Source organism: Pongo pygmaeus, chromosome 1, assembly GCF_028885625.2.
Source record: "Pongo pygmaeus isolate AG05252 chromosome 1, NHGRI_mPonPyg2-v2.0_pri, whole genome shotgun sequence".
NCBI lineage: Eukaryota > Metazoa > Chordata > Mammalia > Primates > Hominidae > Pongo > Pongo pygmaeus.
Genome location: NC_072373.2, coordinates 39,338,940 through 39,358,032, shown reverse-complemented (window position 1 = coordinate 39,358,032; position 19,093 = coordinate 39,338,940). Strand labels below are relative to the sequence as shown.

The window sequence follows — 19,093 nt, the reverse complement described above, 5'->3', positions numbered from 1 at the left end:
AGCACTTCACATGGTGAAAGCAGGAGCAGGAGAGAGTGGGTGGGGGGGAGATGCCACACACTTAAAACAACCAGATCTCAGGAGTACTCAGTGTGACAAAGACAGCCCCGAGCCATGAGGGATCCACCCCATCACCCAAACGATTGCCACCAGGCCCCACCTCCAACATTGGGGATTGCATCTCAGCATGAGATTAGGTGGGGGCAAATATCCAAACCATATCAATTGCCAGATAGTATTAAATTGTATAGATGTACCACATTTTGTTTATCAGTTCATCACTTGATGGTCATTTGGGTTCTTTCTACCTTTTGGCTGCTATGTGAGTAATGCTGATGTGAATATGTGTACAAAAAATCATTGTGTGGATACATGTTTTTATCTCTTTTTAGTAAATACAAATGTACAAGTCAAATTGCTGGGTCATATTGTAACTCTGTTTTTACAATTTTGACAACTGTTTTTTGAAATGATTGTACCATTGTACATTTCTATCTGCAATTTATGAAAATTCCTGTTTTTTCATACCTACCAATACTTACTATTGTCTATATTCTTATCATAGATATTTTAATGGGGTATAAAGTGGCATCTGACTGTGATTTGGGGGAAATTTTTTTAAATAAAGAATTAAATACTGTGTTAAGTGCTGTGGAAACCAGATGCAGAATGGTGCCACAAAGGAAGGGCTTGTTAAAGAGACCAGAAAAGGTTTTATACTAGAACTGAAGTCTTGGACATTGAAAACAAAGGATATCTCCATGTTGATGTTGGAAACAAAGAACATTATAGCAAACGCCACTGAAGCATAAAAATATGCATCTATTTCAGGGAACTGTAAATGGCCTGACAAGGTTGGTACAGTGATTTGATAATTGCATGTGGATCATGAAATCAGTTTAGTAGGTCTTGACAAACACTAAAAAAGTGATGTGCCATGAAAAATATTTAGGAAAAACAAATTGTATTTCTTATAAGATATGGTTATTGTACATACTAAGGATATTACTTAATGACTCTTTTCCCCCCATAATTTAAGACATGTACTTTTAAAATGTATTTATGGTGTGGGTTCTGGTTCAAGAGTTTGAAATTCACAGGTCTAGGGTGCACGTTGAAGGACAAAAAAGTCGTGAAAACATGTTACCCTAGTGTGGACTCTAGAAATATCAAGCATGTCAGAAAAAATTTTCATTGACTGTCTATGAATAATATGATATACGTATGAATTTTTTTTTTTTTGAGACAGGGTCTTACTCTGTCGCCCAGGCTGGAGTGCAGTGATGTTATCATGGCTCGCTGTAGCCTCGACTTCTCAGGCTCAAGTGATCTCCCACCTCAGCTTCCCCAGTAACTGGGACTACAGGGTTATGTGCCACCATGCCTGGCTATTTTTTTTTTCAATCTTTTTGTAGAAATGAGGTTTCACTGTGTTTCCCAGGCTAGTCTTGGACACATGAGCTCAAGCGATCAGCCCGTCTTGGCTTCTAAGTGCTGGGATTATAGGTGTGAGCCTCTGCACCCAGCATGTATGAATCCTTTAAAGCTATAGTATTGTAACAATTTTTTAATCATTTTTTTTAGCCTGAGTAGATGCCTTGTAAAACTATCTAGATCAGTGTTTCTCAACCTTTTTTCATTATTGCTCCCATACAGAGATCATTTCAATTTAATTTAAATAAATCAATTAAATTAATTAATTTGAAAATAATCTCTACATAATAGGGTACTATGTTCACTATTTGTGTGATGGGTTCAATAGAAGCCCAAACCTCACCATCACACAATATAACAATTATATAACTATAATTGTTACAGTTATATCCATGTGACAAACCTGCACATGTACCCCCTAAGTCTTAAAAGAAATTCTACCTAACAAGAAGATAAATACAAAGGAATAAGTTTTTTGTCAGGTAGGGTTATGTTTTGGTAACCCATAAAACATAATAGTGAAGATATTTTTGCCCTCACTCCAAAAACCAATTGTAGCTCATTTGGGCGTGACATTGTCTGAGCTGAGAATGCATATCTAGCTTATTCCTATTTTGCTTAAAATTAGAGGACTTAGAATTTTTACCTCAGCCCACGAAGGAGTAGCTGCTAAAGGACTTGCTTTCCTGCCATAAATAATTAGAACACTGGAAAAAAAATGTAAGAAAAAACCATTTTGAGTCATTGGACAGTAGGCAGGGCAGGGATATGATCCATGAGAGAAAGCAAATGAATGAGGAGATACCTATGAAGGCCCCAGCTTATTACTTACAGACAATTTTGAGGCCGCAGTGCAAGGAGGGAAAACCAAAATGGAATCTGGCAGTCTCCAAAAATATTGATTGAAATTAACATTGTAATTTTGGAGAATCTTCCTTTCAAAATTTAATAGGGAATTATTTATGAAGAGTCTTTTAGTTTCAGTATAGTTGAACAAAGTAAAAAGAAATTCTGGTCGTTGTTGATATTGAGTTGTCCTCATATTATTTTAAAGGTGATAAGATATATATTGTTAAATTTAATTCTAGATTTATCTAGTTTGGTTTTGTGAAGTTTTCTGAGGAATACCAATTATCTTTTTAATTTTGTCCTCAAAAATTGCTGCATTATTTAGGATAATTCAGTGAATTTAAAGCAATGGATTTGAAATATCTACTCTGTGTATTTTAAATGAGATCAGCCTTTTAGCAGGAACACTTGTCATTTCATTTAATTGTTTAGGCAATTTTGTGAATAAAACACCCTCCAGTGTCCCCTAAAAGAAATCTGGTCATTTTCAGAATCATAATTTAGAGTTATAATATCATATAGTCAAATTAGAAGGATATTTTTAAAATAATTGTTTTCTTGACTTTTTTTCTAACAGCCTGGTATTTCTGTGACATGTTTCAGTTAGAAGAGTTTTATTACTTTGAATAGTCACACCTCTTGATATCATGTACTCTTTATTTCCTTAATGTTACAACAGAAAATATAGTGTGAGTTCATGACATGGGAACCCAGAGGTTTCACTGCGTTGCCCGTCATGGTTGGGTCACATTGAATACCTCTGCAACAATTATTTTGACCTTTATTCAACAAACTGTTTAAAAATTGTGATTTAGCAACTGCATTTCAAGCAAGTTGCTGGGCACTGCAGGTACAAAGATAAGAGACAGTTCCTGCTCTTTCAGGAAGCTCACATTAACATCTAAACAGAGATAGAAAAGTTAATGTTAAATGTTAACATAGTGCAATACATTGTAAATGATGGAAGCAATGTGTGCTGTAGAAATAAGTACTTAGGACCACTTAACCCAACATGCATGCATAGGTGGATGTGTTTGGGGAGAGGGTGGTTATGTTTGGGGATGGGGTGACAAATGCAACTGGGAAGGATAGGAGAGAGTGAATCTTTGAAATTCTTCAAAGAGGTAACAACTAAGCTGATTCTTGCAGGATAATATGTGAACTTACCCAAGTAAAAAGGAGGAGGAAGTGAAGGATATCACAGGCCAAGGGAAGGGCATGTACCAAAGAGAGCATAAAAGACCATAGTGCATTGAGGAAATTGCCAGCGTATGGCTGTGACTGGATTGAGGGGTATAAGTATTCTGAGAAGGGGAGGCTGAGAGATAAAGCTGGAGCAGGAGCTGGATGTCTGAGACTTTTCTTAGTGCAGGCTAAAAAACATTTAGGATATTGTCTTGAAAGTAATGTGTATACCTTTAAAGAGTATAGAACCGGCTCTGAAGAACTATAATACTATATGATAAGAACAAAACATTTTGTCCCTGGAACCTGAGCAAGACTAAGTCTGCTTCGGGGTATAGTTGAGGATGTTCAGGCATACCTGAGAGATACTGCAGGTGCAGTTCCAAACTGTTGCAATAAAGTAAATTTTGCAATAAAGCAAGTAACACGATATTTTTGGTTTCCTAGTACATATAAATGTTATGTTTACACAATACTGTAGTATATTAAGTGTGCAATAGTATTATGCCAAAAACAATTTACATACCTTAATTAATACTTCATTGCTAGAAAAATGAGCACATGCTGTTGGGAAAATGGCACTAGTAGACTTGCTTGATGTAGGGTTGCCGCAGACCTTCAATGTAACTGCTGTATCTTTGAAGCACAATAAAGCAAAGCACAATAAAACATGATATGTCTGTGGTTTTTAATGTGATATAGAATAAACACAATTGGAGAGATAAAACTATGGCCTCAGCCTCATAAGCATCATGAACTACCCAAGTATCCAAAGCACTTCACAAAACAGAATAAACAATATCATAGTAATCCTGTAATCATAATAGCACTATAGTTTGTAGGAAGTTTGAATTAAAACCTGACAAGCATGTGATAGTGAAACATCTAGACAGTCTTGATTAAAAATGAATATGATTAAGCATAGGAATTAGATTCATTTGGAAAAAAAGTCATGCTGAGCTCAGTTGTGGAAATTCCTTGATGCTATTTGTAGAGAGAAAAGTTAAATGTTAAGATTTTCAGTTTCTATTTGACAGCAGCAGGAATTCAGTTTAAGGAGCGAAGCAAAGCAGTTGAGTAAATGTAGTTGTTAGAATATTTAAAAGTGTTTTCCATCTGAGAAAGAATTCAACTTGGAATATGTGGGGTTAAATTTTAGAAATCATGATATTTGGTGCATATTTGAGTTTTAAGTTGTATTGGAAATGTAAATGTTTTCAAGCCATAGAGCCATTCTAGATGACATCAGTCTTCCAGTCTTTCTCCTGCCAAGTCCATACATCGAGCCAAACCATTGGCAGCTAGGAAATAATGGAGACCAACCCTTATTCTAAGCAAAGTTGAGAACCAAATAGACTACTAGGAATTCTATCCACCAAGGTTTTCCTTTTATATTATCTTTCAGGGCCACCTCTGAAAGGTACTAGAATACCAGAACATTTTGCTTCTGTTGGTGTTGGTATATCACTAGATATAATTTTTTTACTCAGTTAGCTAGTCATGATGTATTCCCCGTGAGGCTATGAGTGTAGATAAGCAAGAGAAAACAGGCATAACTATAAGACCTACCTATCTCTTAGAGACTACTTAGCCTGATAATTATCATCCAATGTATGCCAACTTTTGTTAAAGATGGTTTGCAGCTGGACATCCTCAACTTTATAGCTAGGAGATCACATGTCATCTGTTTCATACTGGACAGGTTGGACCACATTGCTACCTGGTGTTCCTTGGTCTTCCAGATAGCCTCTGTTTGATACTAATAGTAGACCAAGAGCTGTTTCTCAAAACAGAAATGCTTTTCACTTTACTTGCTGATGTGAGTATGGTCTTGCTTTAGAGCTCTAAGGGTCAAGAAATGAGAGGCAGTGAATTGATTTTTCACTAGAGAAATAGATGTACTGAATAAGATTGTACTGGTAGAAAGTTGGTAGTTATACGTGCAGTCTGGTTTGAGTAATGGGTTATTTCTTTTTTTTTTTTTTCTTTTTTTGAGACGTATTTTCACTCAGTCACCTAAGCTGGAGTGCGGTGGCATGATCTCGCCTGACTGCAACCTCCACCTCCCGGGTTCAAGAAATCCTCCCACTTCACCCTCCCAAGTAGTTGGGATTGTAGGCATGTGCCACCATGCCCAGCTAATTTTTGGGTTATTTTTGTATTTTTAGTAGAGATAGGGCCTCACTTTGTTGGCCAGGCTGGTCTCAAACTGCTAACCTCAAGTGATCCACCCACCTCAGCCTCCCAGAGTGCTGGGATTACAGGCGTGAGTTGCCATGCTCAGCCGAGTAATGGATTATTTCAAACCATCAGGAAAATAAACTAATTAAAGATTAGACTTTCAAGGCATGACACAAAAATAATCTGAACTTTGTTTTCTAATAAAATGTATCTGAAGGTGCAAAAGAAGATTATTTATATATTTATTTTATAATGGTCGTGCTCTGTGGCTCATGTTGGAGTGTAGTGGCACAATCATAGCTCACTGCAGCCTCAATCTCCTGGGCTCAAACGATCCTCTTTTAGTAGCTGCAGTTACAGGTGTGTGCCACAATGCTCAGCTAATTTTTAATTTTTTTTTTTTTCTTGAGACAGGGTCTCACTGTGTTGCCCAGGCTGGAGTGCAGTGGTGTGATCATGGCTCACTGCTACCTTGACCTCCTGGGCTCAAGTGATCCTCCCATCTCAGCCTCCTGAGTAGCTGGGACCATAGACACACATCACCACCCCTGGCTAATTTTGTATTTTTTGTAGAGATGAACTTTCGCCATGTTGCCCAGGCTTAGTCTCGAACTCCTGGGCACAAGCTGTCAGTCTACCTTGGCCTCCCAAAGTTCTGGAATTACAAGTGTAAGCCATTGCACCTGGCCAAATTTTTAATTTTTTGTAGAGACAGGGTCTCACTATGTTGCCCAGGCTGGTCTGGAACTCTTGGTCCCAAGCAATCCTCCCACCTTGGCCTCCTAAAATGTTGGGAATCCCGTGAGTCACCATGCCTGGCCTAGAAGATAATTTTTAAAAATCTATAGGCCTCCACTGCAATTTTACCACCAGGGCTTCCCAATGATATTTTTTAGCGCCATTACTTAAAACAGACATTTTAGCGCCACTTGGTTTGCTGGGTCTTAAACGTCAGGCGTAGAGCTTCCTCTACTGTATCCTCAATCATCTGGAGAGACCTTGCTCTGCATGATACTCAAAAGCTATTAGCTTTTTAGTTTACCTTATAAATGGATAAGGGCTATATATTAAAATATAGAATGTGCTGCTTTCAAAGTGTAAAGAGGCCAACAGAGCTTTTTGTCTCCTTATTAGGAAACAGACAAGGAATATAAATTCTCTTTGACTTTGGGAGGAATATTCTTATCATATCCCTGGATCCTTGGGAACATTATTGACATGGCAAGCCCATGTATTTTTGTAGGATTTAGTTCTCGATTCTGTCTCATGTGTGTATCTTACCAAGGCACTTCATCTCTCAACTCTTCTACTCTCCTGGTCATAATAGCTTGCTGTCATCAGAGCAAGCTTGATCCTTCAAGGAAAAGTAGTATGGAATATTGAGGCAGCCAAGGTTTCTGCAGAGCAGATTGTGGCATAGAACAAGAATTCTTTGCTTCCTTAAAGCAGGTCAGTAAATGTATTCCTGTCCTTGCCAGGTGAAGACAACCTGTTAACTTTTGTTCTTTCTGGATAAATATAAAGGAAAAGAGCATTTGTAGGTTAAAGCTACATATCAGATACCAAAGCTGTCTTAATTTGCTCAATAAGAAGACTCCATCTGGAGTGACAACTGCAGTTGAAGTCATCTTCTAATTAAGTTTATGATAATCTGCCATCATTTTTCAAGCCTACTAATTTTTGCAGTAGCCAAACTAGTGAAAGCATTTGTCAAACCTGCAATTCTCTAATCTCCAATGGTAGACTAGTCTCTGCCTTTCTTTTGAGATGCCGTGTTACTGGAGAAAGGAAGCTCTATTGGTTTTCAGCTGTCCTTTCCTGTACCATATAGGCACTGCCTAGAATGCCAAAGTTTGGATTCCACCAATTGCTAAGAATATACATTCTAATTATAAACCCAAGAACTAGAAAAATAACAACAATGTCATTTCTTAGGATTATCCTTAGGTATTTGATGTTATCTGATGCTATTATATGTGAGATTTTTAAAATTTTTGCTTTCTAATTGATCATTGAGTGTAGAAATTCATTTTTTAAAATATTGATCACATAGCCAGTGAATTTGCTAAATTTACCAACTCTTAACAGATTATCTCTAAATTATTTTGGGTTTTCTACATCACAATCATCATCTGAGACTAATGACAGTTATTTTTCTCTTTCCAATCATTTTACATCTTCTTTTTCTCCCCTTATTGCCCTGGCTAGGACCTTTAATACATTGTTGAATAGAAGTGGTGATAACAGTCATCCTTGTCATTCCTGATTTCAGAGGTAAAACTTTCAACATTTCACCATTAAATACGATGTTTGCTTTAGGACTTTCATGGATACCCTTTAGGAGATAAAGGAAATTGCTTTCTATTCCTAGTGCACTGAGAGATTTCATCATGAATGGATAATGAATTTTATCAAATGCTTTTAGTAAGTCTTTTACAATTATCATATTACTTTTTATATTTGTTCTTTCAGTGCAATAAATTAGATTGATTAGTTCTTAAATGTTACATCTTAAATGTTAAATGTTGCATGTATAGGATAACTGCATTCCAAGTTGATTGTGATATGGTACCCTGTTTACATAACTCTGAGTTAGATTTGCTAAAATTTTGTATAGATTTTTTGTATCGATGTTCATGGGAGAGATTGGTTTATACTTTTTATTTCTTGTAAGATACTTTTCAGGTCCCGATGTCAAGGTTATTATGGCCTCATAAAATAAGTAGTCCCTCTTTTTTGTATCACCTGAAAAATTTTGTGTAAAATTGTTATTTTTTCCCTTCTTTAAATAATAAATTCACCAGTGAAGCTCTCTCTGGGCCTGGAATTTTCTTTATTGGGGAGGTTTTAAAATAAGGATTCAATTTCTGTAATAGATAAAAGATTATAATTTCCTGTTTCTTCATGGGTTCATTTTGACAGATTGTGGAGTTATTTTATAGAGGTATCCCATCTGTTTTATTAGAGATATTTCTCACTGCATTTTATCAGGTGGGGTACAATTTTGATTTGTCCTGTTTCTCATAATGTTCACTTTGATCTCTAGTTTAAGCTGGTATCTACCAGGCTTCTCCACTGTAAAGTTACCCTTCGTTATTAAAAAAGTATTTTATGGGAAGATACTGTGTAACTACGTACATATCCCATTCCTCAAAAAATTTTTCACTTATTCATATATTTATTTATATCTATATGGACTCATAGTTTTCTCATTTCTTCAATGAGCAATAATCAGTTACCATATTTATTTTGAGCTCAGACGGTTAGTGGTCAGTGGAAGCACTGTCAAGCTGATTTATTTGTCCTTTTGACGTATCCCCATCAGTCTTTGAACATATCCTCACTTTCAATACACAGACTTTTCTAGGCTCATCATGTACTTTACCTGGCCTCACCCTGGAATTAGCCATTTCTTTATAAAGAGTCCTGGTTCCTTTTAGTGGATAATAGATTTAGAAGCCAAGACCCAGGTGCTCAGTGGACTCCTGCTATTGAGGTGGTGGTGGTCACAAACCTCAGTGAGCAAAGCTAGAATATTTATGTATGGGTATATGTGCAAATATATGCACACATATATGCACATTTGCACTAATAACTTCTATCTATGTATTTTTAAACTATGAGTTCATGTGGATTGTCCAATTCCAATCCAACACCACAGAATTTGTTTTAGTTTTTTCCTTTTTCATGTTTGTACCTCCCTTTTCCATCAGTAAGAAACCTGGCTGCCATTAACCTTAATATATTTATTATTTGATCAGTCTGCACACATGTCCTCCCATCTCCCTGCACACATGCCCCCTTCACTCTCTTTGAGTTTGGATATCTCATGCTGCCTTTCCCACTTGTGGGTGTCCTCATGACCGGCTGAGCGTGGGCTCTGATACCCAAGGTCAGCTTGCCCCACATTTGGTGCCCTTGTCGTCCTATCTAGGCCCTGACTTCCTGCTTGAGTTTTAGTACCATGGTCCAGGACTCCCCCTTACTCCACATAGTTGCCCTCTTCACCCCACTTCGCCACACTCCAGGCCACCCTCACACTGGACACCCTGCCAATGCTGCTTAGGCTCTAGTTTCCTGATAGGCCACCTGTCTGTGCAGATGCACACCTTACCCTGCTCGTGCTCTGATATACTTCACCAGATACCCCTGTGTGTGGCACCCTCCTCACTCTCCTGGGTTTTCACAGCCCACCCCAGTCACCTGGCTCTGTGGCCCTGATACTTCTCATTCTCTTGACTGCACATTAGGTTGCTCTCCTTCCTCAATGCGAACACACTCCTTATCTTGTTTGGGCTGTGTTGCCCCAGGCCAGGCTGCCCTCCCATGGGGAGCTTCTTTATCCTGCCAAGGCTCTGACACCCCACACTCGGCCTTTCTCACCTGCTTGGGCTTCAGCACGCTCTGTAGGACTGCCCCCATGTATGTGTGCTGTCTTTACCCTACTTTACACCTCTGTCTGGTCACTTTCTGAATTGAAAACCCTTCTCACCTACTCTTGGGTTCTGACACTGTTTCTTTGACTGGCTCCACTCCCTGGTATGGACATGGACACCCTTCTGTCATCTCACTGGGGCCCAGGCCCTAAGATACCACACTGGGCTGGACATCTTCCCACTTGGGCTCTAACGTGGCTCTGCACCGCTTCCTTTGCCACCATCAGTGCAGCCCTCTGCCTTCCTCTGCCCCACTCAGTGGCTTTAGGGCTGAAATTTTCAGAAAGAGAAGAACAAAGGGGAAATTTCTGTCTTTTTAATGTCTGTGGGATTTGAAATGATGTCCTCTTTTTATTCCTGGTATTAATACTTTATGTAATCTCTTTTTTTCTGGACTCGTCTCTTCTAGTAGTTTATCAATTTTATTAGTTCAATGAATTTTATTTTGATGCTTTCTGTTGTATGCTTGGTTTTTTATTTAATTTCTGCTCTTTATTATTTCATCCCTCTACTTTCTTTGGATTTAATTTGCTGTTTCTATTAACTTCTTTTTTACAATGAGGTTTTTTTTAAATTATACTTTAAGTTCTGGGATACACGTGCAGAACATGCAGGTTTGTTACATAGGTATACATGTGCCATGGTGGTTTGCTGCACTGATCAGCCCGTCATCTACATTAGGTATTTCTCCTAATGCTATCCCTCCCCTAGCCTCCCACTTGCCGACAGGCCCCAGTGTGTGATGTTCCCCTCCCTGTGCCCATATGTTCTCATTGTTCTATTCCCACTTATGAGTGAGAACATGCGGTGTTTGGTTTTCTGTTCCTGTGTTAGTTTGCTGAGAATGATGGTTTCAAAAGATTATAAATCATTCTACTATGAAGACACATGTACACATCTGTTTATTGCAGCACTATTCACAATAGCAAAGGCTTGGAACCAACCCAAATGTCCATCAATGTTAGACTGGATAAAGAAAATGTGGCACATATATACCATGGAATACTATGCAGCCATAAAAAAGAATGAGTTCATGTCCTTTGCATGGACATGGATGAAGCTGGAAACCATCATTCTTATTTTTGTTAACTTCTTGAAGTGGATTCTTAGACCATTGTTTTTCAGCCTCCCACCTCCCTGCAATATTTTATGCTCAGACCTATAAATTTCCTTCTAAGCACAGATTAGCCACATTCTACAAGTAGTTGTGTAGATCATTTTCATTGTCATTCTCTTCAGGATATTTATTTTTTATTTTTTATTATGCTTTAAGTTCTGGGATACATGTGCAGAACATGCAGATTTGTTACATAGGTATACATGTGCCATGGTGGTTTGCTGCACCCATCAACCTGTCATCTACATTAGGTATTTCTTCTAATGCTATCCCTCCCCTAGCCCTCTATCCCCTGACATGCCCCAGTGTGTGATGTTCCCATCTCTGCATCCATGTGTTCTCGTTGTTCAGTTCCCACTTATGAGTGAGAACATGTGGTGTTTGGTTTTCTGTTCCTGTGTTAGTTTGCTGAGAATAATGGTTTCCAGCTTCATCCATGTCCCTGCAAAGGACATGAACTCATCCTTTTCTATGGCTGCATAGTATTCCATGGTGTATTTGTGCCACATTTTCTTTATCCAGTCTATCATTGATGGGCATTTGGGTTGGTTCCAAGTCTTTGCTATTGTGAATAGTGCTGCAGTAAACATACGTGTGCATGTGTCTTTATAGTAGAATGATTTATAATCCTTTGCTTATATACGCAGTAATGGGATTGCTGGGTCAAATGGTATTTCTGGTTCTAGATCCTTGAGGAATCGCCACACTGTCTTCCACAATGGTTGAACTAATTTACACTCCCACCAACAGTGTAAAAGCGTTCATATTTTTCCACAACCTCTCCAGCATCTGTTGTTTTCTGACTTTTTAATGATCGCTATCTTCAGGATATTTCTAATGTGTATTGTGATTTCTTCTTTGATCCATGGATTATTTTGAAGTATATTTTAATCTCTAGTTATTTTCGTTTAGATTTCTATACATTTTCTAGCTATATTTTTGTTTCTGATTTCTAGTTTAATTCTGTAGTGGTCATGTTACCAGTGAATGTCTTGACTATGAGTCGTCCAGATTCTTGGTGTTTTGAACAAAGAACTGGACAAAATGCACAAACAAAGCAACGAAAAAATGAAGCATTGAACGCATAGATTTATGCTAGCATAGATTTAAACATAGTGAAATGAAAGTACACTCCACAGAGCAGTCCAAGAGCACTGGCTACAGAATTTTCTGGGGTTTAAATACCCTCTAGTGGTTTCCCATTGATTACTTGGCTACATCCTATGTAATGAAGGACGGGTCTGTGACCAGTCTGATTGGTTGGAGGAGGCAACCAATCAGAGGCTAAAGTGAAGTTACAGCGTTAAACATGAAGACTTGGCTGGTCACCAGTCTGATTGTGGGAGGAGACCAATTAGAGGTACTTCCCATTTTTCATCTGCCACACAGTGCAAAGGGAGTAGCCTCTGATCCTTTTGTTACTTGGGTGTTGAGAGGTGAGGTTTTACTTTTGATTCAGTTCTAGGAAGTCAGCATGGCCTTAGGTTTCCTGCCTTCAGACTTCATTCTCCTGCCTCATTTAGAAAACATCCTCTTCATGCTTCCAATTTGTGAAATATATTGAGACTTAATTAATTGCTCAGCATATAATCAACTTTGGCAGATTTCCACAAACACTTGAAAAAAGAAAGAATTCTGCAGTTGTTGAATATACATCATTTTTTTTTAGAGCTGTGGTTCTCACCACTGTTTTAAAAGATAAGAACCACAGGTCATATTCCGTGTGTGCACACATGCTATTTTTTTCTATGGTAAAAACATACTTCATCTTGTTTTGTAGGTGCTATGCAATATGCAGATGGTAAATTAAAATGCTTAAAATATATCCATGCCTAAATCCTTTTATAGATATATCATTTATATAAAAATAAGGGTATGAAATTAGGTGATAAAGCAAGAACTAAAGTAATGGGAGGGCATCATCACGTGGTGTTTGATAGTTCCACTAGAAATTTCTTCTTAAGGTTGATGTTTACAGTGTAATTTAACAATAATAATATAAATTTTCTTACCTTATAAAATTATTTAAAAATTTTTCTTTTATCAATTACATTTAAGCCAATTATTAGTACACTATGTAGAATAAAAAGAGATTGCAAACATTTAAAAAGGAAGGATCTCCATTAACCATATTTTTTAATGAAATTTTTATTCCACCTACATTTGTGTGTTCTACACTTTAAAAAATAAAATGCAAAAATAAAGTGAAAAGTAAAGATAAAAGGGTGGTATTACTATTTTCAAAACTTGGAGGATATGGTGTGGCTAAAATAAATTTTATATATTCACAGCTTTAATGTTGTTTCTCTCAAATCCAGAAAACAGTAGTGAAGTCTACCCATTGAGCCCACTTAGCATCTTTAAATATCACCAGCCCATTTTGTGTAATTTGTGCCTTGGTCTCTGGAGCAAGAGTTACACTAAATCTAAACTAGCACCAGATGCCTGGAGCTCAGCTATGAAAATACACTTAGTTGGCCCACAGCTAGGCAGGGACCTAATATAAAAAAGCAAACCAAAGGAAATAAGGTGTAACATCATTACCAGACTGAAATTATACTGTGCTGGCATATCAAAAGGAACCTCAGAAAAGGATTATTATATTGAGGAAAAATATAACCACAGACAGAAAAAAAATACTCTGATCAAGAAAACAGGCCTGGCGCAGTGCCTTACGCCTGTAATCCCAACACCTTGGGATGCTGTGGCAGGCGGATTGCTTGAGCCCAGGAATTCAGGATCAGCCTGGGCAACATGTCAAGACCCTGTCTCTACCAACAGTTTTTAAAATTAGCCAGGCATGGTGGCTCATGCCTGTAGTTCCAGCTACTTGGGAGGCTGAGGAGGGAGGATCACTTGAGCCTGGGAGGTCAAGACTGCAGTGAGCCATGTTCACTGGATCATGAACTGGATCATGTTCATTTTGTACCAACATTCTTTCTCTTTCATCCTCCCTCCTGGATCCCACATTGTTTAGGCATCTACTCTTTTCCATATAGATATGAAGAGTGAAGCTGGCCCCATCCCCAGCTTCAAATTTTGATGGCTTCTGATTAATTTAAGCCAATTATGGTCATCCCATTTCTTCTACCGATGATGGATTTAGGAGTAGATGTGTGACCCAAGTCTGTGCATTGAGATCTGTGAGGCAATATGCTCAAGACTTCTAGGAAAGATCACCTCTCTTCTAAGAAAAAAGGTAAAGGAGTAGATGGTGTGCTGACTCCGAAAACCACTCACGTTGGAAAATTTTTAATTGACTTCGTGTTGCAGTATTTAGGTATTACCCTTTAATTCAGTGGCTAATTAAATATGTACTTTTAAAGGGGCAGAGGATGTCAGTTTAATGATTAATAAACTATATCCATTGAGAATATATTTGGAAACAGTAGAAAATCCAACTAGTGTAGTTTTTTTCTTTTTCTTTAACAAATAGGGATTTCTCTCAGACGTCAAGTTTGGAGGTAGGTATTTAGTGATGTTTCAGATACCCGGGCTTTTCATTTTCCTGCTTCTGCCTTCCTAGCTTTCATTCTCTTACTTGTCACTGTATGGTCACAAGGTAGCTGCTGCTACTCCTCCAAGAAGGAAGCAGGGGAAAGGCAAAGGGACAAAGGGGCATGCCAGTAGAGTCTACCTGCTTTTATCAGGAAAACAAAACCTTCCTGGAAGGTTCACTCTGAAATCTGCTTAGATCTCATTGGCCACTCCTAATCAGAATGCTGCTTAGGAGAAAAAGAGGTTATGGATGGAGTCAAGTCAGTCTGCCAGTGGTGGCAGCCGCACATACTTACCTACCACATAAATGGATCAAGCTAATGACTAAAACCACTTGTCTCTTTACTGTTCTGGAATTCTGTGGGTTTTTTGGCTACGACTTGCAACATGTCTAATCTGTCTTCTTGAATTTAGCTTCAACTATATTAATTCAGCCACTTTTTTACTTTTTGCTTATGTTATAAACTAAAGTTAGTACAGCCGGCCCTCCATGTCTGTAGGTTCTGCATCTGTGAATTCAACCAACCTCAGATGGAAAATATTTGAAAAAATGTATAGTTTCATCTGTACCAAACATATACAGACTTTTTCTTATTATTTCCCAAACAATATAGTATTACAACATTTACATAGCATTCACATTGTGTTAGACATTGTAAGTAACATAGAGATGATTTAAAGTATATGGGAGGATGTACTTAGGTTATATGTAAATACTACACCATTTTATAATAGGTACTTGAGCATTTTTGCATTTTTTTATTTGAGAGGGAATGGTGGGGTTAGAACCAGTTCCCCACGTATACTGAGAGATGACTCTGTGGTTAGACTATTAGACTCACTAGGTAAGACATTTAGTTTTTCTTTTTTTTTCAAAATTGGGGCCTCTGAGAAAATATGTAAATTTATGCTACATTTGTGCAAATTATTATTTTTCATTTGAACCAAGCATTTTGGGAATTTTTAAATGAACTTATAGTTCTTATGTAACTTTTTATCTTAGGAAGAATAGAGGAACTAGTGAATATTTGAACTGAACTCCATAACAATGATAATACAAACTACTGTTTCAGGGTCCCTTTTGAGAAAAGAGATGCACAGTTCATTAAAAGAAAAAAAAGATCAGTGTTTAAATTTAATGTTTAGTATTGCATTCAGGATTTATCTACAAAGACTTAGCTGTTCTTAAATCATGTACTGGACTCTGTTTCCTTATTTCTCTCCTGCCCCCAACTCTGTCCTTGATCACAGATATGTTTATTCTCAATCACTGAGATAAATCATTGAGGTAAAAATTAAAAGGATAATTTAAGAGTGAAAGAAAATGTGGTTTCATGTTAACTGCTAGAGGTAGAGATGTCTACTATAGACAAGACGGAGTCATAATTTATAAAGAATACAGACACAGATGTAGAGTGGGATAGAGTGCCCTTATAATGGAGAAGACACAGAACACAGCCTTCAGTCTTTGCTGATTGATGGATGTTAGCAAACAGGGAATGGGCCTGATTCACAGTGTACCTCATTCTAGGATTCTGGATCCAGGACAGACGTAGAAAAACATTTCTGACACCACTAGCTGAATACTAGTTTAAGTTCATCTCAGTAACTGAAGAATGTGGGTGAGTTCTTGTTGAACATAGGTGAAGAACAAGCAGAGGTGTTATGTTTGTTTTTCCAACCATATTTGTGTCGCTCTGACCCTAGGGTGGCCACAGATCACGGGGTAATAGATGAAGTATGTATACATCAGGATTGTTTTGAGAGAGACAAATAAGCTGTTTAACTAATACTTATCACTCCCTCATTTTTATGATACATAACAGGATCTTTCTTCATATATGACTTTTATTTTTCCTAATCTTATTATGCAGGAGGCGAGGAGTGGGAAACTAGATTATTTTATTTGTGCCTCCGAACTAGGGAAAAAGAGAAGTCATTAGTAAATCTAATAGTTATGTTGCCATCAATTTTTTGATCCAGTTTTCAAAAGTTATTTACAATTATTGTAGACTATACTGCGTGTTGAGGCTAATTGGAAACAGTGACCAGATTCTTAATCATTATCAGGAAACTGCATTCAGAGAATGAGAAGAACACCCCCGCTGGATGAATTGCAGCCACCACCATATCAGGATGACAGTGGTTCTCCCCATCTGTCATGTACACCCTCAGAAATTGGGGACAGTAAATGTGAATTTTCCCACTGCAGCAACAGTCCAAGATGCTCATATAACAAGTGCCCAAGTGAAGGAAGCACAGGTCATGAAATAGAAAGTTTTCATAATAAAGGATATGAAGAAGATGTTCCAAGTGACAGCACTGCAGTCCTGAGCCCTGAAGTAAGTAAAAGCACATAGAAGTTTGAAAATGAATGTTATTTGGAGGATAATAATCCTGTGCTTCTCCTCTTGGTAAGAAGAATTGATTTTATCACTTATTCCTTTGTAACTTATAGTACCAGTATCCATCCTTAATCTAATCTTTATCCAACAAACTTATCAGGAATGTCCCAACTAGTCTTCAACTGCCCCCACTCCCCAACCCCAAGCCCCACCACCAAAAGAAGATGGGTACCTAAAGATTTTTTTTAACACTTTATATAAAACATTCTAGAATAATTTACCTATTTATTTCATCTTGAGGTTACTATTTGTATTTTTTTATTTTATTTTGGATTTTTTTACTATTGGGAGTTTACTCAGTGTTTCACAAGTCTTTCAAAATAATCTTATTGTATTTTCATATCATAGAAAATGCAAGGGATAAATGATGATCAGCTTTACTAATGAAATTTGAATCCATGGCTTCATGCATTCAGAGTGGCTGGTTGGTTGAGCTTTAAGTTTACTTACTGTTTTGGAGCAAAAATGTGAAAATTACAACAAAAATAATTTTGTGACAGTTTTGAAGTATTACTGTATTCTAAAAAGAATTTGTTTTAATGTTTCTGTCATAATGAAAACTATATAAAGTCAATCTAGAGGTTTTATAAGTTAGTATTTAGATTTACTTTCAAGTGTTTTTGTTTTTGTTTTGAGACAGAATCTCGCTCTGTCACTCAGAACAGAGTGCAGTGGCGCAGTCACAGCTCACTGCAGCTTCCTCCCACCTCAGCTTCCCAAGTAATTGATACTACAGGTGTGCACCACCACACCCACAAATTTTTTAATTTTTTTGTAGAGATAGGCTCTCACTATGTTGCCCAGGCTGGTCTCAAATTCCTGGGCTCAAGCAATCTTCCTGCTTCAGCCTCCCAAAGTGCTGGGTTTGCAGGCAAGAGCCACTGCACCCAGCCTACTTAAAAGTTTTAGATTGCAAGTTTTTACTGCTTTTGTTCCAGACAACATTCAGTAATACTGAAATTTGTCCGTATTCTTACCAGATGAATTTTCAGATCTGCTGCCAAAATTAAATAATAGATGTAGTTTCCTAATACCCAGAACAATTAAGCTATGGATAGAATTTTCTTAATTTTAGGTTTTTCTTCTATAATTGTTAAAAATACTTTGTAGCTGTTATTGCTTTTTTTAGTATTTCTAGTATTACAGTATCTGACCGAGAAGAAAATTGTACACTGATATTTTAAGTTTAATATATCATTATTTTATGATTTTTCATGATGAATGTTTCTTTGTGCTCCATTACCTAAACAAATTTGAGACAGCTGTTTTGTAGCTTTGTAAACTACATATATAGCTCACAAGTTAACAGTGAAGCCTGGATTGTGGGATTAATAAACAACAACAATAATACCTATCACCACTTGTGTCAAGAATTTTGCTGTGAGCTTTATGTAGTCTGCTCATTTAATTCTAACAACCACATCTTTAGGAAGTTATTATTTCCATTTTATAAATGAAAACATTAAGAGTCAGAGAGCTAAACAATTTGACCAAGTAGAAGCAGCTCTTAAATAGTGAAACTATAGTTCAAACCCAGGTCTGTCTGACTGCCAAAACAGTGCTCTTAACAACTATATTATATTGCCTTTTTTGATCCAAAATGTTGTGTGAGAAATTACTTTGATTCAGTGGTACCCTCCAAACATTACCAGGCAAACTCTCTCAGAGGAGTAAAGGACCAAAGTAAGATGCTCAAATTATTGTGTGTGCATGTGTGTGTGTGTGTGTGTGTGAGAGAGAGAAAGAGAGAGAGAGAGAGTGTTTTAATCTATTTCACATACAAAGCAAGAAGTAAGAGGAGCCAGATGAAATCAGAAATCCATTAACACACCTGGGGATAAGCTGCAAGTGAGTAGAGGTAGCAAGACCACACTGTGTTTGAGTCCTGGTTTATGCAGTGCCCATACATCCCGTCTCACTGTCTCTTTTCCATCAGCATTCCTGTTTATGATGTAACAAGGACCAGAGTTGAGATTTGAACAAGAGTA

At 37.4% G+C, this 19,093-nt stretch overlaps 1 protein-coding gene across 7 annotated transcripts in view; it reads left to right on the top strand.

Moving 5' to 3' along the window:
- The window catches only part of SYT14 (synaptotagmin 14), a 234,118-nt gene that overhangs the window by 149,046 nt on the left and 65,979 nt on the right, over positions 1 to 19,093 (top strand). For all 7 annotated transcript variants that reach the window (XM_054480386.2, XM_054480397.2, XM_063672457.1 and 4 more), the window contains one exon: positions 16,771 to 17,042. In XM_054480386.2, coding sequence (XP_054336361.1) covers positions 16,771 to 17,042 — 272 coding nt within the window. The remainder of the gene's footprint in view (positions 1 to 16,770; positions 17,043 to 19,093) is intronic.